Source organism: Pan troglodytes, chromosome 10 (assembly GCF_028858775.2).
Source record: "Pan troglodytes isolate AG18354 chromosome 10, NHGRI_mPanTro3-v2.0_pri, whole genome shotgun sequence".
NCBI lineage: Eukaryota > Metazoa > Chordata > Mammalia > Primates > Hominidae > Pan > Pan troglodytes.
This window is the reverse complement of record NC_072408.2, coordinates 45,963,604-45,990,814: the sequence shown is the minus strand read 5'-3', so window position 1 is coordinate 45,990,814 and position 27,211 is coordinate 45,963,604. Positions and strand designations below refer to the sequence as shown.

Here is a 27,211-nt window from a genome sequence, read left to right as displayed (position 1 = left end):
GTGTGTATGTGCGTGTATATGTGCATGTGTGTGCATGTGTGTATGTGCATGTGTGTATATATGCATGTGTATCTGTGAGTGCATATGTGTGCATGTCTATATGTGCATGTGTATGTATGCATATGAGTCCATGTGTGTATGTGTGCGTGTGTGTATGTGCATGTGGGTGTGTATATGAGTGTGTATGTGTATGTGTTTGTGCATGTGGCTATATGTGTATATGTGAGTTTATGTGAGTGTATGTATATGGATGTTCATGTGTGTATATGCGTGAATGTGAGTGTGTGTGTGTGTCTCTCTCTGGATGTGCTGTCTTGGCTTCAGCGCATGCTCAGCTTCAGCGGCAGCTGCCTCAGGCTGGTCCCTGCCAGCTCTGAGGGCTCCAGGTCTCAGCCCTGCTTTCCTTCCAGAGACTGAGGACAGATAGCTGTATTATGTCTCTCCATAGTCAGTGGTCAACATCGGAACTGGAGGTCCAGCATCCCTACTGAGCATCTTCCTATCCCAGCTCTGCTCATCCAAATGCCATTAGGCTTGCAGCATCCAGTACTGACCATGCACAGTCTCCCTGCCCCCACCCACCCCGGCTCTGGGACACTGCAGTGACCTCCTAACTGGTCTCCCAGCCTCTGGTCTGTCCACTCAGCTTCTCACTAATCTTCCTTAAAGCACAACAACTGTGATGTTTCTTAGCAACTGTCAGTGGCTCCCAAGGTCCTCAAATTGGCCAGGCTGGGCAGGAAGTGAAGAGGTCTATTCCCATTGGGCCCATCACCTAATTTCTAATGTCCTATGCCTCATTCCTTACCGAGGACTCTGGGACTTGGGCTCCTGATTTAGGGGGCTCAGAGACCTTAGCTTCCCCAAGGAAGAACCAACTCTGAGATGGGGCAACCTGCTCCAAGTTCCATGGGCCCTGGAGTCTCAGCTGCGGCTAGAAGCCAGCTGCAGGCATGTACCCCCACCTCATTCCCTGCCCCATCACGCCAGCCCGGCCCGACCCTCATGCTTCCTGTGCGACTTTCCATGAGTTTCTACAGAAAAGCACCCAAAGAGAGGGCACTAGGGGGAATGGGAGGATTCGGCCACTCTGTGGTCAGGGTTGTTCAGCTGGCTCACCCACTTCTACTGGCATATTTGGGTTCTGGCATCCAGTGAGGGATATGGGGTAGGGGTAAGACCAAAAACCCAAGGCTCCCTGAGAATGTACTAAGGCTGACATGGGTGAGGCCTAGGAGGGGCCTGTTCCTCAAAGCTGGACCAGAGCCCTGAGAAGCCTCGCCTGCCACCCCCTCAGGTGCTGCCCCTTCCACTGGGCGGCCTGCCCTCAAAGATGGTAGAATCTCAAGGGAGGGGCTGATGTTTCTGGGAGAGAAATCGGATTCTCGAAGCTGGATTCTCACAGCGCTTCCAAAGCTCAGGTTGGTGGGAGTTGAGGGGAGGGTCCCCCTGGGGGTCTGGGGCCTCCTCCTACACTTCTCTTCACCCCACTCTTGCACAGTCTCCTTGAGGCGGCACACGTGCCAGGGACACCTGCATGCAGTGTGCTGTGTCCAGCTCTGCTCAGCTGCAGGGCTGGGAGTGGCCCCCACTGTGCTGAGAATTCCCCAAAGGCTACGGTGGGAGAGGGCAGGATGGGCAGATGAGAGACCAGGGGGTGCTGGGTGCTAGTTATGGGATAGGCTGGAGCTAGGGGACCACAGAGTCCGCAGGCCTGAGGGTCAGGACGAGGTCAGCATGTTTCTGAGTTCAAGCTAATGGGAGGGTAAGGGGATTTAGTTATGGGGCTGGGCCTCCGAGGGCCTTCGTCTACCTGAAACTGAGAGGAGGTAAGGGGAATGAGTCCCAAAGCCCCTCTCATCAACATTCCCCTGCCCCATGGGCCCCAGGGGAGCTGCAGATGAACACGGGCAGGGGATGGAGCCAGGGGAACTGGCCCCATGCTCTCCATTGTTGTTTCTATAATCTGCAGGATGATCCCGACCAGGGCCTTTTGGAGTGTTGATCTCCTAATGAGATAATTGGCACTGCAGTTCCCCCTCCCCTGTGACTCACAGAAGACTGATGGGCAGTGCTGAATTCAACCACATAGCCTGTGCGTCCTCTGCCTTGCTCTGATTGTACCTCTGTGGGCCTGGCCCTGCCCCCTGCCACACCTCTTGGGGATCTGTTCATGCCACAAACATCTCCTGGGTACCTACTATGTACCAGGCCCTGTTCTGGGCACTGGGGCTGCAGTGATGAACAAGCCAGACTACAATCCCTGTCCTTAAGGAACTTAGATTCTGCTGGAGGGAGACAGACAATGAGCAACAGATCAGAAAAATACATAGTGTGTCAGAATGAGATGCGCTACAGAGAGAGGGAAATAGGGTAGGGAGGAAGAGGGAGGGACAGAGCTGCACACACTTGAAGGATGGGAGAGAGGGCTATGAGCAGACCCTAAGAACAGACAGAGGTAGGTGCAGAGGCCCTGGGTTTGGAGAAAGCCTGCCATGCTCACACAGCACGAGTCCAGTGTGGCTACAGCAGAGGGGAGTGGGGAGGTCAGAGAGCTTGCAGGCTGTGGGAAGCGATTGCGGGATGCTCAACGGAGGAACGAGGGGACCTAACAACTCCAGCTGCTGTGCTGTGCATAGATGCAGGGCACAGGGGCAGCCTGCAGGAGGCCATGGCAACAATCAATCCAGGCTGGAGGCGACGGGGGCTGGGACAGGGAGTAGCCATGAGGGCAGAGATAAGTTGTCAGATTCTGGATAGGAGTGGGGGCCACAGTATTGATGTGGGGCGTGATGTAGGGGGTGAGGAGAGGGGAGGAGTGGAAGATGTCACCAAGGCATTTGTCCTGAGTGACAGGAAGATGGGGAAGGCTTTGGGAAAAGCAGGCATCCAGGGGAAGGGGCAGGAGCTTGGTTTTGTACATGTGAAGTCTGAGGTGCCTATGAGACTTCCTCATGCAGACCCTCACTAGGCAACCGGAAATTCTAGTCTAGAATTCAAGAGAGAGATCCAGGCTAGAGATGTAAATGTTAGAGTAATCATCATAAAATATCGCATTCAAAGCTTTGAGGCTGCCTGAGACCCTGAGGGAGCAGGGTAGAAAGAGAAGAGTCGGCCTTTTGCAGGATCAAGCAGGCTGTAGAAACGCCTGGGTGGTTGGTGGCCTGGACATCAAGGGAAGAAGGTGTTTTGGGGCGGGTGGGAGAGGGAAGGAACCGTTGTATCCAATACTTCTGGGAGTCCAGCAAGATGAGGACTGAGACTGGGTCCCCGGATTTAGCTACACAGAGGTCCCTTTGACCTGGATGAGAGTGTGTTTAAGAGGATCAAGAGGGAATGGTCGGGCGCTATGGCTCATGCCTGTTATCCCAGCACTTTGGGAGGCTGAGGCGGGCGGATCATCTGAGGTCAGGAGTTCAAGACCAGCCTGGCCAACATGGCAAGACCCCATCTCTACTAAAAATACAAAAAAATTAGCCAGGCATGGTGGTGCATGCCTGTAGTCCCAGCTACTCAGGAGGCTGAGGCAGGAGAATCACTTGAACCCAGGAGGCAGAGGTTGCAGTGAGTGGAAATCATGCCACTGCACTCCAGCCTGGGCGACACAGCCAGACTCCGTCTCAGAAAAAACAAAACAAAACAAAACAAAACAGAGAGAATGGGAGGGAAAGGAATTGTGAGGAGAGCAGGGAAGAAGGAGAGAGGGAGCAGAGCCACTGGACATAGTGAGTGGAGGTTCTCTTAAAAGGAATTTTGCTGTATATGGGGAGCAGGGAATGGGGCAGGAGTGAGAAGGGGGATGTGGGTCAAGAGTGTTTTGTGGGTTATTTTCAGGTGGGAGAAATTGCAACGTGCTCCTATGTTAATGGGACTACTCCATTAGAGAGGGCAATACTGATGACAGAGAGAGAGAGAGAGAGGAAAATTCCTGGAGAGAACTCCTCAGCCTCTCCCCAATTCCAAGCCAGTAGAACCACAGAAGGTGTCCTCTTTGAAGGGAACCACAGGGGCACTGGAAATGGCACCAGGCTGGGCACAGGACACCTGGGTCTTGGTCCTCAATCTGCCTGTTACTGGCCATAAGAATCTGTGCCAGGACGGGCATGGTCACTCACGCCTGTAATCCCAGCACTTTGGGAGGCCAAGGCGGGCGGATCACGAGGTCAGGAGATCAAGACCACCCTGGCTAACACAGTGAAAGCTCGTCTCTACTAAAAATACAAAAAATTAGCAGGGCATGGTGGCGGGCACCTGTAGTCCCAGCTCCTCGGGAGACTGAGGCAGGAGAATGGCGTGAACCTGGGAGGTGGAGCTTGCAGTCAGCCAAGATCGCGCTACTGCACTCCAGCCTGGGCGACAGAGTGAGACTCCGTCTCAAAAAAAAAGACTCTGTGCCAGCCCCTTAACACCCAGGGCTTTGGATGTGGAAAGCAAGTCTTACAGCCTCAGGGCTGCCTGCCCCCACTCCCTGGCCAGACTGTGGTGGAGATGCGGGGAGGTAACAGGTGTGAAAGTGCTTTGTAAAACATAAAGGGTGGAACAGAGGATGGGGACTATTGTTATTATTCTAATAACACTAGGGCTTATCAAACAAATTTAAGGGATTACTGTTCACCCAGCCCTACTTGCATGCATGGCTTCCTCAGGTGGTTCACACACTGGCTGTAACCTGATCCACGGGAAGCCACGTAAACTCCCCGGCCGGCCCCCCATGGGTGCTCACTGCCTCCAACATCACCAGACTGTCTGCCCTGGCTTGGCCCCTCTTCTGTCCCCTGCAAATGCCTCCCTCTAGGGCCTCCAGGCGCTGTTGCCCAGACTAGCTCTCCCGAATGTGGCCCTCCTCTTTCTCTCCTAGTCCGATTCCCCACCACAACCTTTGAAACCTTTCTTTAGGAAGTATTGCCTGGAGGGAAGAGCATGGTGCGGGGTCTGAGAAAAGTTAGTGTCTTCTGGTGACCAGGCTTCCAGTTTGCCCAGGATTTAGGGGCTCCTCAAGAAGTGGGGCTTTCAGTGCTGAAACTGGAAAAGTCCTAGGTAGCCTGGGGTAAGCTGACACTTTAGTCTTGATCAAGACCACATTGAGCCATTATCTTGCCGGGAAACCATGGACAAATCATTCCATTTCTCTGGAGTTCAGTTTTCTCATCTAGATCTCAGCCCTCCAGTTCCAAGCCTGGAGGTCATTTATTCATTCTACAATACTGGCTGTGTGCTACTCTGCACCACGCACTGCACTCTCCCTGCTGACCAGGCATCTGGGCAGCCATGCTGCACATCACACACAGTAGGTGCTCTATAAAGACCTGCGGAAAGGACGCGTGAATGAACCTGCCACACCCTCACTCAGGCTTGATCCCTATCCAAAGCCCCCAAAACCTCTGCTCACAGCTCTCTCCCCATCCCTTCCCCCATTTCAGCCCCCTCAGCCTGTCGCCCACAAGCCTCCGGAAATTTGACTCAGCTGCAACTCTGGCCACTTGAATTGAGCTGAACGTTCCAGCGAGGGAGGGGAGAGTCTGGTTACTGCTTCCATTGTCAATAAATGTTGACCTTGAATGCCTTTCCGAGAGGATGTCACCAGCACAAGCTTGCCCAACTGGGTGGGTCCTAAAACACGACTGCATTCGGGTGCGTGGGGCCCACCTGAGCAGGAGGCCTGTGTTGGGCAGCTCCAGGCAGGTGTCTGTCCATGGTCATCTCTTGCCTCCTGGGCATCTGCTTCCAGCCACTCCCCACTTAGCCTCAGACCCCAAGGGGGACTCACATCAGACTGTCCAGGTTCCCAGTTTGGCCCTATCACTTCCTAGGATGCTGTGTGACCTTGGGCATGTTATTTGATATCTCTGAGCTTCAGTTTCCCCATCTTAATTTATTTATTATTATTATTTTTTTTGAGATGGAGTCTCACTCTGTTGCCCAGGCTGGAGTGCAGTGGCGCGATCTCGGCTCACTGCAAGCTCTGCCTCCCGGGTTCACACCATTCTCCTGCCTCAGCCTCCGGAGTAGCTGGACTACAGGCACCTGCCACCACACCCAGCTAATTTTTTTTGTATTTTTAGTAAAGACGGGGTTTCACCATGTTAGCCAGGATGGTCTTGATCTCCTGACCTCACGATCCGCCCTCCTCAGCCTTCCAAAGTGCTGGGATTATAGGCGTGAGCCACCGTGACCAGCCTCCCCATCTTAATTTATTAACAGTAGAACCTATCTTACAGACTTAAGATGACGATTAAATGCTATGGAGAGCTGGCTGGGGGGAAGCAAGTGTTCAATAAATATTAGCTGTTACTGTTATCCTAACCGTAATCATCATCATCAACATTCTCAGTTTCGTGAGAACAGCAAAGAACATGCTCAATCTAACAGTCTCTCTCTCAGGGTACCTGGAATCTCCCTGGCTCCAAGAAGCCTTCCCTGATTGCCCCTAGGAGGGTAACTACTAACTTGGTCCACATGGCCAGGATACCCCCACTCTCTCGCCCCCGCAAGCACCGCTGCCCCTCCCCTGGAGGAAGGGATGCCTCTTCCCAGCTTTGCCTCTGTCTACAGCTTCCATCCTGCTGTTACAATCTTCCCTCCTGCCCAGGTCAGCCGGTCTGTCCTGGAAACCAGGTAGAATCCCCCAGACAAACAAACAAACAAATGCAGCACCGAGCCTAGCCCTACCCACAGGTGCTCCCGAGGATCCAGGGAGGAGGGCTGTGAGGAAGATGGGAGGAGAAGGGGACTGGGGTGATGGTCAGGATGCTGGGAAGGAGGCTGCCAAGGAGCTAGACCACACTCACCAATGTAAATACACCCGCTCCCAGTGCTGCATAGACTGCATGGAGCCAGGGCACCTGCGGCAGAGGAAAAATGGGCTTAGGGACGACAAGAAGGGGCAGCAGTCAGAGGGGCAGGGAGGAGGGTTCAGTCCAGAGAATGGAGGACATGGGGTAGCCCTGCCCAGAGCTCCCTAAGGAGCCCCAGGACTGACAGTGGCCCCTGATTCTCTGTGTGCCCAGGGTGGGTGAAGTGAGGCCCAGGATAAGAGCGATCCTGGTGGGACTGGTGGGAGAACTCCCCCGAGCCTCGTCGTTCTTCCCGCAGCACACAGCCCTGGGCTCAGGGCAGATGAAGATGACTCTCGGTGGGCCCTGTCCTCCCTCTAGCCTGGGACTGCTTGAGGCTGCTCCCGCCTCCCAGTGTGCGTTCATCCCTGTCCAGCATAGGATCTGTCTGTCCTTGTGTCAGGGCACTCCTGGGCTCTGCCTTGGAGGCAAGGAACTCAGGTAGAAGGGGACAAAGACTTGACCTCAGGGGTGTGTTGGGGGGCATCTGGAGTCTCTGCCAGCTGTGCATGGTGGGCTTGCCTGCACAGGCTGGAACAGCACCTCCCCACTGTCTGCCCCCTGAGTCTTCCTCCAGGTCTGGAGCAGCCAGCTGTGGGGGAAACTCTGCTGGAGGCACCGCACTAGGGCCCTCCATGGGGCCCTCCTCCAGAAGACTTGGAAACAAAGGCATCCCATCAACCAGACCTGGGTCAATAAAGGGTTCTTTGAAGTTCCGTGGCCCCTTCCTGTAACACTCCTCCCCATCCTAGACACACAGAGGGCCCCCAGGCCAGCTCTGGCCCCTCCCTTTGTCAACAGGATCCTGGGAAGAGCCAAGGAAATGCCAGCACCAATCCTGACGTCCTGGACTGGACGCCAAGTGCCCAGAGGCTGGGGCTGGGCAGGATGGAGGTGGGGAGGGGGATGTGAGGACAACTGCTCGCAGCCCTACTAGAAAAGGGCAGTGGGGGACCGTGTACCATGTGTGGCTATGGGGGTGAGGGGTATAAGCACTGGGCCCCCAGCAGCGGTCCAACAGCTCATCTCTTGGGTTCCCAGGATTCAGATCTCAAGGCCTTCCTGTGATGACCCCAATCTGCCCCTTCTCCACATGCAGGGGCCCAGGTGCCTGCAGAGTCTCAGTTGGATTCCCCAGGGCAGGCTGGACACCTCTAAAAGAGCTGAGACTTGGCCGCCAGCTGGTGGATGCTCTAAGGATGTGGGTATACTCCGAGCCCCACTGCCCCACGTCCCGCCTGCCTGGCTAGCTAGATTCTGCCTCTTTGGACTTGGCTGATTCCCCAGGAGCCCCAGAAGACCCTTCCTCAAGGCCCCTCTGGGTCTGGTGGGCCTCATGGAGCCCCAGTACTCCCTTCCCTGCCCAGGGTTTAAATGCTCCACACCCTACCCTCAATCTCACCTCCACCCCACAGAGGAGGACGGGAAAAGTGAAGCCGGATGTGGCTTGTGGAGCCAGGCAGGTACCCAGGCCTGACAAGAAAAGCCTCCTTGTTTGCTTACACTGCCAGCACGCCTGTGGCAGGTGCCAGGAGGGGCCACACAGGATGGCAGGCTGTGGGGCCTTGGCTCCTGGCCTTCCCTGGCGGGTAGGGGAGGGAACGGCACCTTGGGCCAGTGGGGCCCCTCCCTCCCCATGGGGCCTGCTGGGGGACCCAGAGACTCACATATTGGAAGGGTAGGAGGATGGCCAGGATGAGTCCGCTGAAGAAAAGAGTCATGAGAAGCACGAAGAGCACGCCCTGGCAGGAGGTGAAGTCGAACTGTGGGGACAGGATGGGGTTAGCTGCAGGAGTGGCCTGACCTTCCTGGGGCCCCAACTACAGGCTGAGCCCATACAACAGGCCACAGTCTTGTGCTTACCCCAAGAACCTGGCATTCCTTCCCCTCCTCCCCCTCATCAGGTGGCCTCCCCAAACCCAACTCACCCCCTTTACTTCTCTCCCCAGCCCCGGGTCCGAGCTCTGAGGCCCCCACCCCATCTGCCTTCCCCTGCTCAGCCTCAGGCCAGGGGTCCCTGCCTGCAGGCCCCAGAGCTGACCTTGGTCTGGAAGCTGAAGACGGTGACTGAGAGGCAGACAAGGGCCGTGATGCCCAGGCACAGCAGCACGGAGGTGGTGTTGTAGTAGCTGAGGACCGTCAGGCCGAGGGGTCAGCTCTCAGGCAGGGCATCTGGTCTCCCCCACCCTCCTAGCAGGCCCCTCTCTTCTGCCAGGACCTGGTCTTGGGATCCCTGGCCCCAATCTGGTGCCCTTTCCCCAGATCCCTCTGTCTGCCTCCCCAGCCTTTCTGTTGGGCCCTGCCCCTCCCAACAGGCTTAGACTCAAAATCAAATTAGAAGGATCTTGATGAGGTGGGAGTGGGAGTGGGGAGGGGTTTGTGCCGGGCCTGGAGGTGGTTTACAAGTAACTGCAGGTCATGAGTCTTGGGGCTTGTAAGCTACTGTTTGGGAGGAGCCACCTTGCTCCCCACCCACTATCCACCGAGCCAGGTCTTGGGGTCACTGTCCAGCTGAGTGCTCAAGCAGAGGACCCTAGGCCAAAGCCTCCTGCATGCCTGAGCCCCCGGGCCCATCCACATGCTCCCACGTGTGTGGGGCAGCTCCCCTCGGGTGTGGCTGGTGCCTGGCTCCAAGCCTGGCCTATGGTCCTTCTCTCCTTCCACCTGTTCCCTTTACCTGGACAGCATCCCAGTGAGGTAGGCCATGGACAGGGTCTGAAAGGAGAAGCAGGGTAAAGGAATGTTCCAAACTGAGATGCGGGGGCCCAGGCACCCTTGAGGTCCAGCTCAGGTCTCCACCCCTTGCAGGTACCCCTCAACTCTTTGTCTATGTCACCCCCACACACACTGACTTTCGGGAGTCAGGCCTGGCTAAGGAGTGTCCCTACTGCCAGCTTCAGGCTCTGTGCCAGCTGTCCCTTCCTTTCTTCTGTGGCCCTGCTCCCCACTTCTAAGACCCTCCACTCTTCTTCATTACCATAGCTCTAGGATGCCTCAAGCAAACCCCTTAAAAAAATTCACAATGAAAAAAGACAGTGGATGGGGAACAGGCAAGATTAAGCCCATTTGGAAAGAGAAGATGGAATGTATTTGTGGAGGAAGTGGGGTGAAAACACCCCTGCCCCGCCAGGGACCTCACATTGGACATCCCCAGCCCAGTCTTCCTGGTCCTCAATCCACCCTGCTTCCCTTCTTCCTCCATCCCCACTCAGCGTCTGTCCTCAGCACACCCCGGATCACTTACAAAGATGGTCAGGAGAATCAGGTTCCAGGGGAAATGCCTCCTGCAAGGCAAGCCACAGAGTTCAGGGGATCATAGGGGGTGGGGGCAGTGGACCCAGGCTGTGTCACTGCTGCAGGGAGGGGGTCTCTGACCAACCCCCTCCACACTCCTCAGAGTCTCTTCCTTCAGCCACATCCCCATTTGCTCCCTTCTCCATCCCCCTTCTCCCTACCTCAGAGGCACCAGGTAAAGGAGGGAGGGGCCGCCTGCTCGATAGAGGCCCAGAGAGAGATGGCGACCTCTCAGGGCTGCACAGCTCACTGGTGGCAGGCAGGGCTGGGGCCAGAATTTTCATGATCCTGCTCATATTCCCACAAGTTCCTCCTCAAGCCATTAGCATACCTGGGTCCAGAACAGCAAGCCAGGGTCAGGTAGGTTGCAAAGAACACAGCACTGTGAGAGACGGATGGATAGGTGAGTCAGCCAGCCTTTCCTGGGTCCCTCCCCCAAGACCCCCTGCTTATGCCACTCTCTGCCACCCCCACCCACAGGGCAGCCAGGCGGGACAGGATGGGGAGGCCACGGTCATCCTAGAACCTGGCAGTGGGCAGGGTGGCGGTCCAGTTCCAAAAGAGAGCAAAAGGATGGGACGAGCCTGCTTCTAGAAACAGGGAATCTTGGGTCACATGAGACAGCTGTTCCTGACCACCCAATACAAAGTGGCCTCCTCAGACACTATCTTGCTATTTTAAAAGCCCATATATAGCATTTTCCATGTGCTAGGCAGTTTTAAGTGTTTTACGAGTATCAACGAATGTAATCCTCATATCTTTACTTTACTGCTGAGGCACGGGGAGGTCAGGCGACTTGTCCAAGGCCATCCAGCTACCACGCTGCAGAAGCAGGATGAGAACCCAGGCACTCTGGCTCCAGAGTCCCTGCTCATAACCACTGCCCCACACTGGCCCTTCTCAACCCTTATCATTACCTGGAGTGATCTTGTTAGTTACTTTACTGTTGGTCTAGCCTATTAAATTGTAAACTCAGCAAGGGTAGGGCCCTCTTCTGTCCTGCCAGCACCTGGAACAAGCAGGAAGTGGCACCTGTCGGGTGAATTTTTATATCAGGTGGCCACGTCCAGTGGGAGGCTGGCAGGCAGCTTGAGGGCAATCCAGAGATAGCGATGGAGGATTGAGGATTTTCTGAGTAGCGGAGGCAGAGACCAGTCCAGGAGGTGGGAGATGATGGCTGGGGACCCAAGGGTGGAGCTCGCCCATGCCTACCTAGATTAGCGGTGCCACCAATGCATAGTTTCCAACCCCCAATGGGCCTTCAACATGGCACTGCCATCCTTTCCCCATCTCCTTCCTCGGTTCTCTCACCCATCACCCACAATTTCAAGCTTCCTCCTCCATCCACAAACCTCCCAGGCCCCCTCACTCTTCCCGCACAGTCTGCCTCCGGTGCTCCAGAAAGACTGGAAATGAGGTGAGCTCCCTTGGATCCCTGCCTGCCACCTGCAAATATCATGTGGTGCTACTTGCCCTCCTGTCCCTCCTCCCATCCCAGGCCAATCCTCCCACCCCCTTAATTGCCCAGGGATCTCCATTACTTAAACCTTTCCACTGGTACCTCTCCTCCCACACAAGCCTCCTCAGCTGTTTTCCGTCTTTAACCAACACCTTCCCTGGCTCCAGCTACTGCCACTTCATCCTCTCTTGCAGCCACGCTTCTTGAAAAAGTGGTCTCCATTCACCATGCCCCCTCCTCCATCTTCCGAGCCCAACAAACACAGTCTCAGCACTACTCAATAGGAGCTGGCTCTGCCACATCACAGGACCTTATTGAGTGCAGTGGATACTTGTCAGTCCTTATCTTGCCTGGCTTCTCAACATCTGGTCACTATCACTGTTTCCCTGGTTCCACATGACCCCTGGGTCCCTCCTACCTCCCTCACCACTCCTCGGTCCCTCCAGGGTCTCTCTCAGTCTGCCTGGTTCCCTCGATGTGGGGTCCTCTCCAGCTCTTCCCCCATGTTCTCCCTAGGTGGGCTCACTCATCCACATGACTTGCTCACCCATATTTCTGATCTATATTTTCCTTTTCAACCCTAGACTCGAATTTCCAACTGCCTACTGGGCAGACATGACTATTCAGACACAAGTAATGTTCAACAGGTTAGAGGGGAGCTCCCTGTCTCCCCTGCTCGGTCTCCTGCATTCCCTCCTGCAGAGGATGTCATGCATCCTCCAAGTCACCCAATCAGAGACCTCAGCGTCATCCTTAACTCTCACTCTGCTATACCCAATTAACCACCTGGACTTGTTGATCTTCCTACCCAGGCAGTTATCAAAGCTGCCCTCTTCCCTCCACCCCACTACCACCCTTTGAGGTCAGGGCACCTCTCTCTCTCTCTGGCTTAGACTGTTGCAGGAGCCCACCTGCCTTCCACCCTCCATGCTGCAGGCAGATCCAATCATGTGACTTCCCTGTATAAAATTCCCAAAGACCTGGCAATGCCGTGGCTGAGCAATCAGACAATGCATTCCCACCCACCCCTCCAGCCCTTCAATCAGACAATGCATTCCCACCCACCCCTCCAGCCCTTCTCTCACTGCACTCTGCCCCTCCACTACACCCCTCTCATCACAACCTGCTGTGCTCCCTGGAAATGTGCTTGCCACACTCTGCTCCTGCTGGAAAGGACTGACCAGCAAGGACACCTGAGGCCTGGGTTAGAGGGGGGCATCTTCTGTAAACCGCAGGCATGCCTCAACCAAAGCCTGAGCCCCCGCACCCTTCTGGCCAGCTCCTCTGACTTCCCACCCAGGTATAGCATCTGGGGGCCAGCCTGCAACTTATCAATTTTCTATTCCCACCATCTGACCCAGAGCTTGGTGCCTGGTAGGTGCTCTTCAAATATTTCTGGATGAAATGCAAAACAAAACAAAACAAAAAACCCCAAAAAACGAAACAAGAGATGCAGGAGTTGAGACAAGCATATTGGATTTGGTGAGTAGGACCCCTTCAACTTAACCCTTTCCTGGTCTTCAGTGATTTTCAAATAATGAGGAACTGTTGTCACAGTGACTGGAGGGCTCTTCTGGTAGTTGGTGCCAGGGGCTGCTGAACATCCTGCTCCGTGAGGGACAGCAGAGCCATCCTGCCCGATTTAGGAAACACTCGGAACCTGCCCTCTTTCCATCTCACTTGAGTCATTGGTCAGCCACCTCAGCAATAATGCTAATAATAATACCCTTGTCCATGTGGGTGTGGGTTCTATCTCGCCAGCCAGAGTGGAAGCTTCCTGAGGGCAAGAGCCCAGTCTCCTTTTCTCTCTGGTTCATAGCTCTTCAACTTTCAAGACAAGGGGTCTGGAGTAAGGGCAGAGGGGCCAAAGACCCTGAGATTGTGGTACAGCTTGGGAGCCTGACACCCCGCATTCACATCCCAGCTCTGCCACTACTGTTGTGTGACCTTGGACAATAGCCAAGACCCAGTTTCCACTTTAGCGAAACAAAAATACTGGTACCAACTCACTGGACTGTTGGGAGGACTGATGAGACAGCACAGTTCAAGCACTTTGCGTGGGCCTGGCACAGGGGTGGGACTCCCCACTAGAGTTATGATAATTAGAAGCTGGCTGATGGACAGCTTCCTGGAAAGTCTCTGACCCACCTCCACCCAGCTCTGGTCTCACACTTTTCCTCCTCTGCCTGGGTTTCTCCTGGCCCACCAGCCTTCCACCACCGCAGACACAGTGGCTCAGTGGGCACAATCAGACAATAAGGTGAGAACCGATGGAGGGAGGCGATGAGGGCCTTGAGAAAGCTGGGCTGTGGGTGGGGGAGGGGGAGGCTGGCAGCCCAGGGGGCAGGGAATGAGTCACTTAAGAAGTGAGAGAGAGAGAGAACCAATGATTTATGCATCAGAGCGCCAGCCCCAGGGCCTGGGCAGGAACCACAGTCTGTTTACAGAATGTCAGGACAGGGAAGTAAGGCTCAGGTGCAGGCCAGCATCCAAACACAATGCCTTCCCCCAGCTTGTCCTGCTCTAAGACAAAGGAGGAAGCAGAGCACAGAGGGCAAATACATGGGTTTCACCATCAGAAAGACCTGGATTTCTACATTGGTTATGCTGCTCTGAGCCTCACTTTCCTCATCTGTTAAATGAGGATAACAGTAGTGTCTGCCTGGCAGGGCTGTTGAAAGATCAAGTGAAAAACAAATGTAAAGTGCTTAGCACGGTGCCCTCCATACAGAAAAAGAGCTGTCTGCTCCTCAATGCTCCTATTGTTATTCCAAAAGGAAGAGACCCGGATGGAGTCCTCAGGGAGCACATGATGTGTTGCAGGAGGTGAGACCTACCAGGACTCAGACACGAGGCCGACTTAGGGGGCAGGATGGAGAGAGCTGAGGGGTGTGGAGTGGGCAGGGCAGGGCAGGGCAGGACCCCAGGCAGGTTTTCTGGAGGAAAAGGGCAGCATCCCAGCAGTGAAACTCCCAAGCACCTTTCACACTTTGGAACAACCTATGAAAAGCGCCCAGTCCACGCCCACCTCCCACTTCTGCCAGCACCCACCCTGGTAGAAGCCAGAGAGAGCATCTCTGTTTTCTGCCCAGAGATGTTGAAGAGGAGGGACTCCAGATCTCACCATTCAGAGGTCAGATTCTCACACTGCACCCTCCCAATCCCCCCATCCCCCCCAATGGAGTGGACTCTGCCTCCACCTCCTGGACCTACTCACTCCTGGGCTGTCTCCCTGCCACCACCTGCTCAGAGCATAGAGTCCCACAGACCCTCCTCCAGAAGGCTCAGAGAGGGGCCTAAGAATCCCTTCCCAAGTTCTCAGGAGCTCAAAGCTGCCAGGCCATGCTGATGTGCCAGAAGCCATGCCAACCTGCCACATGGGCTGGCCCACGTGGTAGTCTCTGGGGCCTCATTAGCTTTACCGTACAGTGCCTCCCAGTTCCCCAAGACACATGCCTCCCTGCCTGCCTGCAGACAGGCCCTCTGTCCTCTGCTCTAGGAAAGACTTTGGAACCCCCAGAGGCCAGGCTAGGGTCCTTACCATCAGCCTCTGGTGGGCCTCTGTGAACTCTAGGCCCATCTCTGAGGCTACTTTGGGCTCGATGTGGTCCAGGGGGCTCTGGGCTGAGCCCACCTCCCCACCAGAGCCCTATCCAGGAACAGACTTGGGACAGCTGCAGTGTGTAAGCTCCTTGGCCAGGCAGTCAGAACCTTGACCCCACAAGGCCCCACTGCTCTCCAAGATGCCTTGGAATTCCCCTGCATGGAGCCTTCCAGCTCTCTGCCAGAGAAGTCCCAGTTTACCAAATGTACCACGTGCATTCTCGCCCCACGCTTTTGCTTAAGCCACTTCTCTCCTGGGAACGCTGTCTCCTGTCTTCATGGCCCATCCTTTGGGGGGCGCCCCTGATGTGGGCTGCGTGTACAGGCTCACTCCTTCCTTCCTCCCCTCTCCGAATGCTGCATCTGTTCATGCTACCTTGGGCCACCCAATAACTTTCCCTGCAGAGGCCTCCTCTCCTGCAGCCCCTGTACAGGGCTGGGCTCACAGTGAGTGCAAGAGCAATTCTGCTCTGAGCCCCAGGATGGTTCTGGTCTGGAGATATCCAGGATGACTCCTTAATTACCCAGAAAGGAGGATCAGAATCACCTACACATTCAAACTTCCTCTCCCAAGTTACTGGTCGGGTTCCTCAAAGAATATAGGACAAGCAGGAGCCAAGTGGCTCGAGGGCTACAGGGAGCCTGCCAAGTAGATGGATTAAGAGCACAAGCCTTAACCTGAATTCTGGGTTTGAATCCCAGTTCTACCACTGACTAGCTGTGTGACCTTGGGCAAATTCCTCATTTCTCTGAACCTTAATTTTCTGAAGTAGTCATACCCAGTAGATGTGAGGACCGAATGCAATACTGTACATCAAGCACACAGAACAATGCCCAGCCCTTATTAAGCACTCTTTAAGTGGTAGCTATTATGATTAATATTTCATAAGCATTACTAACAACATTAATAAGAGTAGCAACATTATCATTAGTGTGGGCCAAAGTGTTCCAGCCCCACTTCCTCTTAGGACCAAGGTCTGGGTCTCTCCAGCTACAGCCCTGGCCCAACCCTTCCCAATTTGTGCAGGCAGCAGAACCTACCCCCATCTCCTTTGTGCCCCATCAGATGTAATGCCCCAGAAAAGTGCTTCTGGCCATGCTCTGAAGCCGACAGAATGGGGAAGGGTTGGAGGGGATCTGTGAGGACAGTCCCTGTGGGGCTGGGGGAAGCTATGGGCTCAGATTAGGTCAAGAAAGACACAGAGATTCCCTCTTCTGGCCACTAAGCCTTCTCTGGAAGGGGACTAGGGACTGAGATATACTCACTAGGATGCCCAGTACCAGCCTGGGTTGGCCTGGACATAGTCCTTGACAGGGTCACTGCAGAGAAGAGAGAGTGGGAGAGAGAGTCAGAATGTACCCTAGGTCTCCATTTCTGGTTCAGCATCTGCATCTGTCCCACACAGTTCACAGAACTTGAGAGGAAGCCAAAGGAATGCAGCCCCTGGAGGCTCAGGGAGTCCCAGCCCGCAGTCCCCGGCTGGGACCTGCAGGTGCCTGGGCAAGCAGCTAGTGGTTCGGATCAGAAGGACTGCCACACAGACACCCAGAAGGCACCCCGGGTCCACCCCACACTGGACAGAGGGCCCCTTGCCTGGTGCCCTCTCTAAGGTTCTTTCCCAGCAGGAGGAGGCCCACTGCCCCACAGGCATCTCTCCAGGCAGCATTCCAGCAGGAGTCTGATCATGGGTTCCCCGGCTCCAGGCCTGGCCATAGTCACCCCTGGAAGGTGCTGGTCCATGCTGCCAACTCACCAGAAAGTAAAGAGAGCCACGACAGCCAAGGTCACCAGCAACTGAATCAGCAGGATGGTGTAGACCTGGGGGTGGGAGGGGTTCTACTCAGCTTGGGGGGCCCTGTTAGGGACCTGTCAGCCCCGCAGTGACTTAGTCACCTCTCCAGGTCCCCATCCTGTGCACTCCACCCTCCGTTTTGGGGGTCATTGGAGTGAACCCAGGGCAAGGCGAAAGGAAAGCAAAGATGCTGCAGAGCCAAGCGCACCCCCCCACAGCATTGGGAGAAAAGAGGGGACAGTGTGTTTAGGTGTAGCACAGGGCACTGGAGTGACACCTAAGGAAGCAATTCCTAGTGGGTGCTGTCAGCTGGGATCACAAGAGAAGGGGGCAGGGATGGCTTCTGCAGGCAGAGGGTTGGGCCAGGGACCTCTCCAGGGGCTCCCCCACTGAGCCTCCCAGTCCCAGAGGGCTAGAGAGGGGCATTACCTTTCTGACGAAGACTCGACGAACTTTCTGGTCATCCCAGCTGAAAGTGGTGAAGAGCTCATGGTCTCCGGTGGGGAAACCGTTGTCATAGCTGGAGCTGCTGCCTGTGTGGCACGTGGAGGAGGAGGACATGAGGGTTCCCCCTACATAGAATTACTGTCCCCAACAGCCCCCAACTCAAAGCTACCTTTTTGTCAACCTGGCTCTCTGGACCCTGAAGTCTTTCTCTCCTGCCCCATTATCAAACACCCAGCCCAGCTCCACCCCAATCCCCAGATCTCTCTCCCTGGTCAATTCTCACTTTTCCTGCTCTGAGTCCTGGGAAGAAGCTGTCATCCCCTACCTGTCCCTCCACCCCGCGTGGGGCTCCCTGGGGACCAAGCTCTGCCATACGAATGTGAATCTCCCATCTTCTTCCCCCCACCCTCCTCCTTGGACATTCTGGCTCCCTTGTGGTCAAGGATCACAGAGGGCCAGCCACTCTCTCTGGGCCACCCAGCAGCAAAGATCCTGACCCTGGCTCATTCTTTTTGTTTTTGTTTTGTTTTGTTTTTTTGAGACAGGGTCTCACTCCTGTCACTCAGGCTAGAGTGCAGTGGCATGATCATGGCTCACTGCAGCCTCGACTTCCCCTGGCTCAGGAGATCCTCCCACTTCAACCTCCTGAGTAGCTGGGACTACAGGTGCACACCACCACGCCTGGCTAATTTTTTGTATTTTTAGTAGGGATGGGGTTTCACCATGTTGCCCAGGCTGGTCTCGAACTCCTGAGCTCAAGCAATCCACCTGCCTTGGCCTCCAAAAGTGCTGGGATTACAGGTATGAGCCACTGTGCCCAGCTCTGACTCTGGCTTGTGCTGAGGCTCTTGGGCTGGGAGCTGGGGACTGGTTGGCTGTGGTGGACTGCTGGTACTCCAGCTGGAAACCAGGGCTTCAGGGGGTGGGGGGCTGGAGGGGAAATAAAGCCAGGACAAGGGCAAGAAGTGGGGGTGAGGATGACAGTTCCAGGCCTAGTCCCAGAACTGAGGCTTTCGGAAGAGCATGAACTCCACAGTCAAACAGACGCAGGGGTGGATCCCTCCCCTAGAACTTACTAGATGTGTGACCCTGATAAAGTTACTGGCCTTCCCTGAGCCTCTTCTGATACTGGTTAGTGATATCCACCTCCTGGGGACTATAAACATGAAAGCCTCCAGGTCTGCGAAATGAAAGCCTATGCTCTCTGGTGGGAACTACACTGCCTCACCCTCTCCCATGTGCCCCTCATCATGGCCATTTCCAAGTCCTCCAGTGTGTTCATTCTGTCCCTCCACTGTCCCCACTAGGTTTCCATGATCTTAGTTGTCCCCAGCAGTAGCCTCTGTCTTGGTCTTTCAAAATTGACCATGGTATTGCCCTGCTTTGAGCTCTTCAATGGCTCCCCACTGCCCTTCACTCAAGTTCAAGTTTCTTAAGAAAGCCTCCACGGCCTCCCTGAGCAGCACCCTCCAGCCCCGCTATACATTCCTCCCCCCGATCATGTTCTCAACCCAAGTATATTTTTTTAACCATGTATTCTCTTGCCTGTGGGCCCCTGCACATTCTATTCTTTCAGCCTTAAACACTCATTTTCCTGCCTCTTCACCAGACTAACTCATGCTTATCCTTTGGGACTCAGTGTGGATACCGCTTCTTCCAGGAAGCCTTCCCTGACTGTCAGGCGGGTTAGGTAAGGTGCTGAGGCATCTGTCACTGTGTTTGTGTCACTGTGTGGTAGTTGTCCAATCACTTGTCTATACAGTCAGCTCTCTGAGGACAGAGATCCCAGCAGGTCTTGCAAATCAATGCATCCTCCGAAACAAACCCATACGCGAACCCTGTGCCCTGGCACACACTTAGTAAATGTCTGTCATAGCTGTCTTCCTGCCTCGACAGTTCCTTGGAAAACATTCCTTAAAACAGCAGTCCTAGCGACGAGGATATGGGAAATGAGGAAGGGGGAGAGAGGTAGACCCACTGCAAACCTGAGGCCTGAAGACCCTTGCCCTCTTGTCCTTCACTTCTCCCTCGTGTCCTGTCTACATCCTCTGCCAAAGCCCAGGTGGCCAGGCCACAGAGGGAAGGGGAAAAGAGAGGGAAAGTGGGCCGGCGGGTGTGTAGGGAAGGGAGAAGGACACCCACAAACACCAGACCTTCATTGACCCTCCAGTAGGTCACGGTGGGGTGAGTCTTCAGGGGTCTGCGCCCAGGGGATTTGTAGTGGGAGGTGTAGACCATGGTGGCTACTCCCTATGAGCAGAGGCTCTGTCTGGGGCATTGTCTCTGAGATCTCTTCTAGAATCCTGCTGGAGGTGGGGTGATAAAGTGGGAGAGGGGGAGGGGCTGCTGAGGAAGGCCAAAGGGGCTAAGGAGGATTTCCTCAGAGCTTTTGGGAAGCTATACGTTCCTGGCCCCGAGGTAAAGCTCCCACAGGCTGCTTGACCCAACAGAGCAACTCCTACCCACTGGGATTCTCGGTCTGCAGGAATCTGGCATCCACCTGGGTGAGTGTGCCCGGCTGTGGGGGACACTGAGGCTGGAAACCACACTCCCTCCCTGGGTCATGAACTCCTGCCCCAGCACGGGCTTGGGGAAGGGAACAGATATGAGAAGAGTGATTGGTGAGGTGGATCCCCAGACCCCTATCCCCCAACAGCCCTGGGGCCTCCATGGAGACCTGTCCCCACTGAGGTTGCAGATCAGCCAGTGAGTAAACACTGCACCCCCACTCACAGGGGCCAGGCCCAGTGAAGGCTGTGGCCAGTGGCAGCCTCCTATGCCCCCTCCTTCTCTGTATCTCTTTTTTCTAGGAGTTCTTTCTTAACTAGCCCTTAGCTTTTCTCCCTCATCTGTCCCCTCCATTTGCTCTAGCATGGTGACTTGAAAAAAAAAATGCCCTCTTCCCTATTGAGAGCACCCTGATGCAGACATTGTATCTCTCTCTGTTTTCATGGAGTTGTCTCTGACCTACCCTCAGACTAGTTCTCCAAATCCTAAGCATCTAACAACACAGCTTCATACAACCACACAGTGTACCTCTTTCTGGACAACTTCCTCCTACTCAGGTTTTCCCTCTGGGTCCACCCCCACCCCATGATGCTTCAGGTTCCAGGAGCTGAAAGACTTACTGGGGTCCACATAGGCCCAGCTAGGGTGGAGAGGCACCGCTGTGGGGGCTGGGGGGAAGGCCCCTGCCTTCATCCCCTCCCCAGAGGTGGCTTCCTCATAGGAGGGTGGGGCTGAGGGCACTGCTGGAGCCTCCTTCTTCTCGCCATGCACCTGCTGCTGCCCCTCGGTCCCAGGGGCCTTGTTAGCCACGGAGAGCTATGGAGTAGAGGCAGAGAGAGAGTCACCAGGGAAAGGGAGCCTTCCAACTCCTCCTCCTCACCAACTCTTCAATTCCTGGAACTTTCATGGTTCCTTCCTTACCTGCACTTGGAAGCCAGGAATGCAGACAAGAATGTCTCTATTTTATAGACAAGAGAACTAAGCTCCAGAGGGGTCAGAGCTAGCTGGGGCACATGGTGGAGCTGGGATAGGAACAGAGGAAAGAGAAAATTCTTAGGAGTGTCCACCATTGGTTGTCACTGTCATTGTCCCTGGGGTAGGGGCAGGGTCTCTATGGTTCCAGAAAAGGGCCTGGCACATAGTAGATTGTTACAAATAAAAGGTTATGTCATTTAATCTTCCTGAGATTTGCTAGCTGCATTTTGACCCCTGCTTTAAAATGAGGAGAATGAGGATCACAGAGGAAGAGCGATTCATCCAAGGTCACAGAGCTGCATGTGGCCCACTGAGAGGCAGGGCCTAGGCATCATCCACTGGGATTGATCCTTCTGTTGCGCTGGAAGTGATGCAAGGAGAATGGAGATGGGAGAGAGAAGGGCAACAGAAAGGGAAGAGGAGAGGGAGAAAACAGAAAAGAAGAAGGGCCTTCAGGGTGGAGGAAGGGCAAGAGGATCCAGGCTAAGGGTCTGTTCTGGCCTCATCCTGTAGGAATCTCAGCCTCTCCCCTAAACCAGAACAGACTCACAGAGTGACCCAGTGGAAGGGGCCTAAGAAGACATCCAGTTGAGTCTCTTCCGTCACTGAACAGATGAGGAAACTGAGGCTCAAAGGGAAATGTCCCCATGGCAGGTTGGAAATGCGAGTCCATTTACACTCAGATGTGTCCCCTGCCCCCCACCCGTGGACATGTTTAGCTTTGGTGAGAGGATTTGAGCTGGGAAGGCCTGAATGAGGCAGCCAGAGAAGGAAAGACTGGGGTGGAGGGGGTGGTGTGAAATTGAAACAGCAACAAAAAGCCCGGCTCTCAGAAAATGGGATTTAGGTCTGGTTCCCAGAAGATTGTGGTAGACCTAAAGGGCCACTGAGGAAGACTGCGGACTTCCTTCTTTGCAGGGAGCATCTGGCTAAGGCAGCCTGGAGACAGGCACGCACCGGAAGACTTCTGGTTCCATCCAGGCCCAAGGACCACTGAACTGGAGCGGTCTTCTCCATCCCCCAGCAAGCTTGTGCGTGAGCTGGGGACAAGGCGCAGAGGAGGCAGAGGTCCCCCTCACACCAGGAAGGGAACAGCGCCACTAAAGGGCCTGGTGGAGGCAGGGTGGAGGTGGAAGGAGACTCAGCAGAAGGGGTGAGTTCTCCATGTTTACGGAACTGAACACTCCCCAGGCCTCCCACTGCCTCCCACTCCCCAGCCCCCCTCATCACCCGGATCTGAAGGATCATGTCCACCTAAATCGAGTTCAGCCCCCACCCTGCCACTCCGCCCCCCAGAGCCTCCTGGACCCTAATGCCCAGGCCCCCGACACACATACGGCACTCCCAAGTGAGGTGTGACCAATGGCGGGAGGTGGTATCACCCAGTGACATCATTTGAGGCCCAAAGAGCTTGCATACAGGGAGAGGAGGGTCTGAGGGTCCAGGGAAGGATGTCATTGGCTCTGAAGCTCCTCTCAAAGAGAAGAAGGGGGAGTGTAGGGGAGGTCCTTCCCCTGTTTTCTCTGCCCAATCCTTAGCAACCCAAACAGAGGGCCAGAGTACCCTCCCCCTTAGCCCCAGGCCCTAGTGGTTGTATAATTCCACAGGCTATTGATGTTACATAAGCCTACTAGGCCAGCCAAGTCTCTGCCCCAGCCCCTCCCCTACAATTCAGGCCTAAAAATGGAGAAGAGATGCTTCATCCGGACCCATCCATGCCTGGCCAAAACCAAAACAACAATTAGAGCATCCTGATGCAGAGTTGTCATAGCAAGCCCCAAGCACAGGGATGGAGCCAAGACGCCCAGATGTGGAACAATGGCAGGGAGTAGGGTGGGGGTTGTTTCTGTGGAGGGTAGGAAAGATGAGCATAAAGTGGTTGGGTTTGGGACTGGAGGGTTGGGCCAGAGGGGGTTGCCCGATAGGCACTGCCCCTCAGGGCTCACCCTGGCACACACATACCCATGCACACACATACAGTCACACCAGACGCCCGGGCTGACTCCTCACGGGGGGCCTGGGTATCTGTGAGGAGCCTTGTAATGCTGTAATGCCAAAGCAGGGGTGGGAGGGTGACAGGGGAGGAGAGGCGCGCCTGCGGGCAGGAAGAGGCCTCGGTCCAGTCCTTGACACCGGCCTTTCGGTCCTCTGACTTCAGCAAGGACCACGGAGGACCTTCAAACTAGGGCCAGGGGAGGATGCTTTCGTGGTCCAGAGGGCTTGCTGAGGATGACAGGGAGCCGGGAGCCGGAGGATGGAGGATGGTGCAGGCGGGGGAGATGCCGGTACCTTTCCCTGGGTCATGGTGCCGTCTCTCGGGGAAGGGGTCCCTGAGGCCGGGGCGGCCGCTTGGGTAACCGCAGCCTGCCTGCGTCTCTTCCTTCCTCCGCGTGGGTTCTAGCAACATCCACTGCAGCCGGGCCAGGCGAGCCGGCGCGTACCATCGGCGCGGGGGGAGGAGAGGGCCGGGCCTGGGAAGATGCTGCGGAGGACGCTGCGGATTCGCGAGCCCGGGGTAAGGCGGCCGCGCACCGCCCCCTCCCGCCGCTTCCCCCCCACCCCGCCCCCCACCGCCGCCCTTAGCCCTCCCCCGGGATGAGAGAGAGTCGCGCTGCGGAGCAACCCCAGTGGATGGGTCCGCGGGGGCTGAGCGGGCGGAGGACGCGGGAACTCCGTGACACCGACCAGCTGACGCTGCCCGCGTGAAACCAGAGCCGGGCATCAGGGCCTCATCTCCACTGTCTCTGCACCTCTCTGCAGCTCCAGCTGCGCCTCTGCCTTTTCCTCCTCCCTCTTTGGATGCGGCCCTGATTTCTGTCTCCATCTCCACCTCCCCTCTCATCATCTATTTCATCATCCCTGGTAGAGGGGAAGGTCTGGAAGTCTCGCCTGTGCTGCCCGCTTCTAACAGGGCCCCTGGGCCCTGCGCTCCTGTGGGCCTGGGGCAAGCCAATAGCCACCTATCCTTGCTCCTTTTTCTCGCCTGTGAAATGCACACAGTAGGTCCCTCCCTGCCTTGGTTCACAGAGACATGGGGTGGGAGGACACCTCTTCTGTTTCTTTCAGCCCTGCTGGGACATTTCACGGGGTCTTTCTGGAGACACCGCTAGTTCTGTCTCAAAGCCTCTACAACCCCTGCCAGAGCTCTCTTCCTGCCTCCACGCTTAGCTTCCATCACCCCGTCTCCATCTTCCCCCCTTTTCCATTCCTCCCATGCCAGAGCTCGTTCTCCCCGCTTCCCCAGACGTGTCACTGGGACCCAGCCATCATCAGGCCCCGTTTTCTGTAGCTGCTGCAGTGTCACTATGGGGTTTGCAATCTCAAGAGCTGGGATCAAGTCCCAATTTAGTCACCCACTGGCCGCGTGGCCTTGGCAAGGCCCTTAACCTCTCTGAGCTGCAGCTCCTACGCAAAAGAGGCTTAGAACAGAGCTCTGTCCATCCTAGATTGACTGTCAGACGCACAGGTTATGGCAGTAAAAGCACATAAAAGACCAAGAAGTGCTGGAAGTATGTGAGGTATTATTAACTGAGGAGTCTCCTACCAGAATGTCCTGGGCTGCCCCAGAGCGAGCACCCACAAATCTGCCTAAAAGAAGTATCTGAACCTGCTAGGATGGGATGAGAAACTAAGACCTGGGACAGGTGGGGGTGGCCACTTACCTTCTGCTTCCCTCTCACTGCCCAGGGACCCACCTAAAGTCCCTGAGAAAGCAGGGCCCAGGTAGGCAGACAAATTATCAAAGTCTTTATCCCACCCCTTTTTGCCCTTTGTCCCCCACTCCATAACCACCAATTTTGCACAAGCACACTTAAGCCTGGGCCTCCGTGTCCAGAGGCTCTCTCAACCCTACAAACCCAAGCTCTTCTTCCAGCAAGCTGTGCCCTGGTCCCCAGCACTGCACCTGGAGCTCTGACCAGCTGGTCCAGGTTCTGGCCTTCCCTCCCTCTCTGCATCTGCATCCTGGCAGTGTTTTCCTTCTCCTGCTTGACAGCTTGAATGCCACCTCCTCCAGGAAGCCTCCTTCCCCCCCTAGTTGGGGTTAGATGCTCCTCTTCTGTAGTTCCCTAGCACCCTGATGTAACGCCTGTCACGTGGCGCTGTGAAGTTTCTTTGACTGACTCCCTGTTACACTCTAAGCTCCTGTAGCAGTTTTGGTGTGAGCCGGACTGAATGCAGTGCCAGGTGTGTGGAATACACTCCATCAATTGTAGCTATTAATATTTCCCAGACATGGCACTACGCAGAGCCTGACTTTCATCAGCCTTAGCACTTTCATGTTTGTGAATCACTCCTGTTCCTTCTCTTGCATTCACTCTGCTCCAGCCACACAGGCCTCTTGGCCATTCCTTAGACTGGGCTGAGCATGCGCTTAGCTGAGGCCCTTTGCACTGGCTGTGTCTTGTTTGGAAATTCCACAGATCATTGCGTGGCTCCCTCCCTCACTAACTTCACTACTCTGCTCAGACATTATCTCAGGGGTGGTCTTCCTGATCTTATACAAAGTAGCAGTGCCACCCACATACCCCCACCCAGCAAATTGGACAGTCCCTTTTTTCTGATTAAGCTTTATGTTTTCTATGTCAATTGTCACCTCTGACATGTTTTGTTTTGTTTTGTTCTCTCTCTCTCTCCCATTAGAACGTCAGCTACAGAAGAGGAGGAGTTTGGGGGTGTTGTGTCATTGCTTTACACCTGTGGGTTAAAATAGTGCCTGACATGGATGTAGTGGGTTGATAAGTATTTGGTTGAGTAAAGTACAGCATTATACACAATCCTTATATTCCTCAGACATGTTGACATTGTCAGTGCTATGATGTTTCTCAGATGTTGGACTCTATTACCTTGACGTTGTGTATATGTCCCCCCAACTTTTTTTTGAGACAGGATCTCGCTGTGTTGCCTAAGCTGGAGTGCAGTGGTATGATCATGGCTTGTTACAGTCTGAATTTCTGGGCTCAAGCATCCTCCTGCCTCAGCCTCCCAAGTAACTAGGGTATATGTTCCCATGAGGTGGTCTTTGGATATTACTCAAAAAAATTTTTGTTTTGAGGTGTAGTTTTGCTCTTGTTGCCCAGGCTGGAGTGCAGTGGCACGATCTCAGCTCACTGCAACCTCCGCCTCCCAGGTTCAAGCGATTCTCTTGCCTCAGCTTCCTGAGTAGCTGGGACTACAGGCGCACACCACCACGCCTGGCTACTTTTTGTATTTTTGGTAGAGACAGAGTTTCACCACAATGGCCAGGCTGGTCTCGAACTCCTGACCTCAGGTGATCTGCCCGCCTCAGCCGCCCAAAGTGCTGGGATTACAGGCATGAGCCACTGTGCCCAGCTGACATTACTCAAATATTAAACATTCGTGTAACATTCCTCTGGGATCTGGTGATAGTTAGGTGTGGTAGTCAAAAGCCAAGGCTACACAGTCAAGCAGCTTTGCTCCAGATCCCGGCTCCTCTATTTAAAAGCTGTATGAGAGCTTGTGAGAGATGAGTTGTGAAAGTTGTGAGAATGAGGAGAGTTAGGATTTGTAAGGCACTTAGAACAGAACCAGGCATCTAACACATGCTCTATGCATGTTTGATGACTATAAGCACACAATAAGCTCTTGGTGTTAGCTATTAGTGTTAGCCTTAAGGGTTCCACAAATATTGTTTAATGAAATAATTTTCACCACATAAGGCAGCTCAATTCCACAGTTACTCATTTGTTCATTCATTTGTCATGTCTGTGGTCTCTGTCCCTGTTGACACATTTGGTAGAAGCCATTCTTCAAGAAGAATGAGATCCCTTCAGACTCACCCCCGGGCAGGAGGGGACGGGCAGTGCTGGGGTGGCTGAGGGCTGGGGGAATAGTGCCTCAAGGGAGTCAGAAACAGTAAGGGGCTCCCCAGGGGAGCTGGGGAGGTTGTTGGGGTAACATCCTCAAATCTCCAGCCCCATGATAGGCTTTATTCTGTTTGTACAAGGCGGGAAAGTAATGGGGAGTTTCAAGCTTTATTTTATTTTATTATTTATTTAATTTTTGAGACAGAATCTCACTCTATCGCCCAGGCTGGAATGCAGTGGCACAATCATGGCTCACGTCAGCCTCAACCTCCCAGGCTCAAGCGATCTTCCCATCTTACCCTCCCAAGTAGCTGGGACTACAGGCCTGCACCACCATGCCTGGTTAATTTTATTTTTTGTACAGACAGGATCTCACTATGTTGTCCAGGCTGGTCTCGAACTCCTGGGCTCAACCGATCCTTTTACCTCGCTCTCCCAAAGGCTAGGATTACAGGAGTAAGTCACTGTGCCTGG

The 27,211-nt window shown here is 54.8% G+C and overlaps 1 protein-coding gene across 2 annotated transcripts in view; it reads right to left on the bottom strand.

Annotated features, from left to right (window-relative positions):
- FAIM2 (Fas apoptotic inhibitory molecule 2) overlaps positions 1–23,468 on the bottom strand; it is a 36,038-nt gene extending 12,570 nt beyond the window's left edge. Inside the window, exons 1-11 of one of the 2 annotated variants that reach the window (XM_016923443.4) lie at positions 23,202–23,468; positions 20,558–20,753; positions 17,412–17,515; positions 16,944–17,008; positions 16,456–16,509; positions 10,459–10,509; positions 10,078–10,117; positions 9,511–9,548; positions 8,875–8,962; positions 8,501–8,596; positions 6,789–6,842 (exon numbers count right to left, since the gene is read on the bottom strand). In XM_016923443.4, coding sequence (XP_016778932.3) covers positions 6,789–6,842; positions 8,501–8,596; positions 8,875–8,962; positions 9,511–9,548; positions 10,078–10,117; positions 10,459–10,509; positions 16,456–16,509; positions 16,944–17,008; positions 17,412–17,515; positions 20,558–20,753; positions 23,202–23,216 — 801 coding nt within the window. In that variant the 5' untranslated portion in view covers positions 23,217–23,468. Of the gene's footprint in view, positions 1–6,788; positions 6,843–8,500; positions 8,597–8,874; positions 8,963–9,510; positions 9,549–10,077; positions 10,118–10,458; positions 10,510–16,455; positions 16,510–16,943; positions 17,009–17,411; positions 17,516–19,582; positions 19,731–20,557; positions 20,754–23,201 lie in introns of those variants that run through there. The other variant, XM_016923444.4, reaches the window with a different exon arrangement.
- Positions 23,469–27,211: the final 3,743 nt, after the last annotated feature.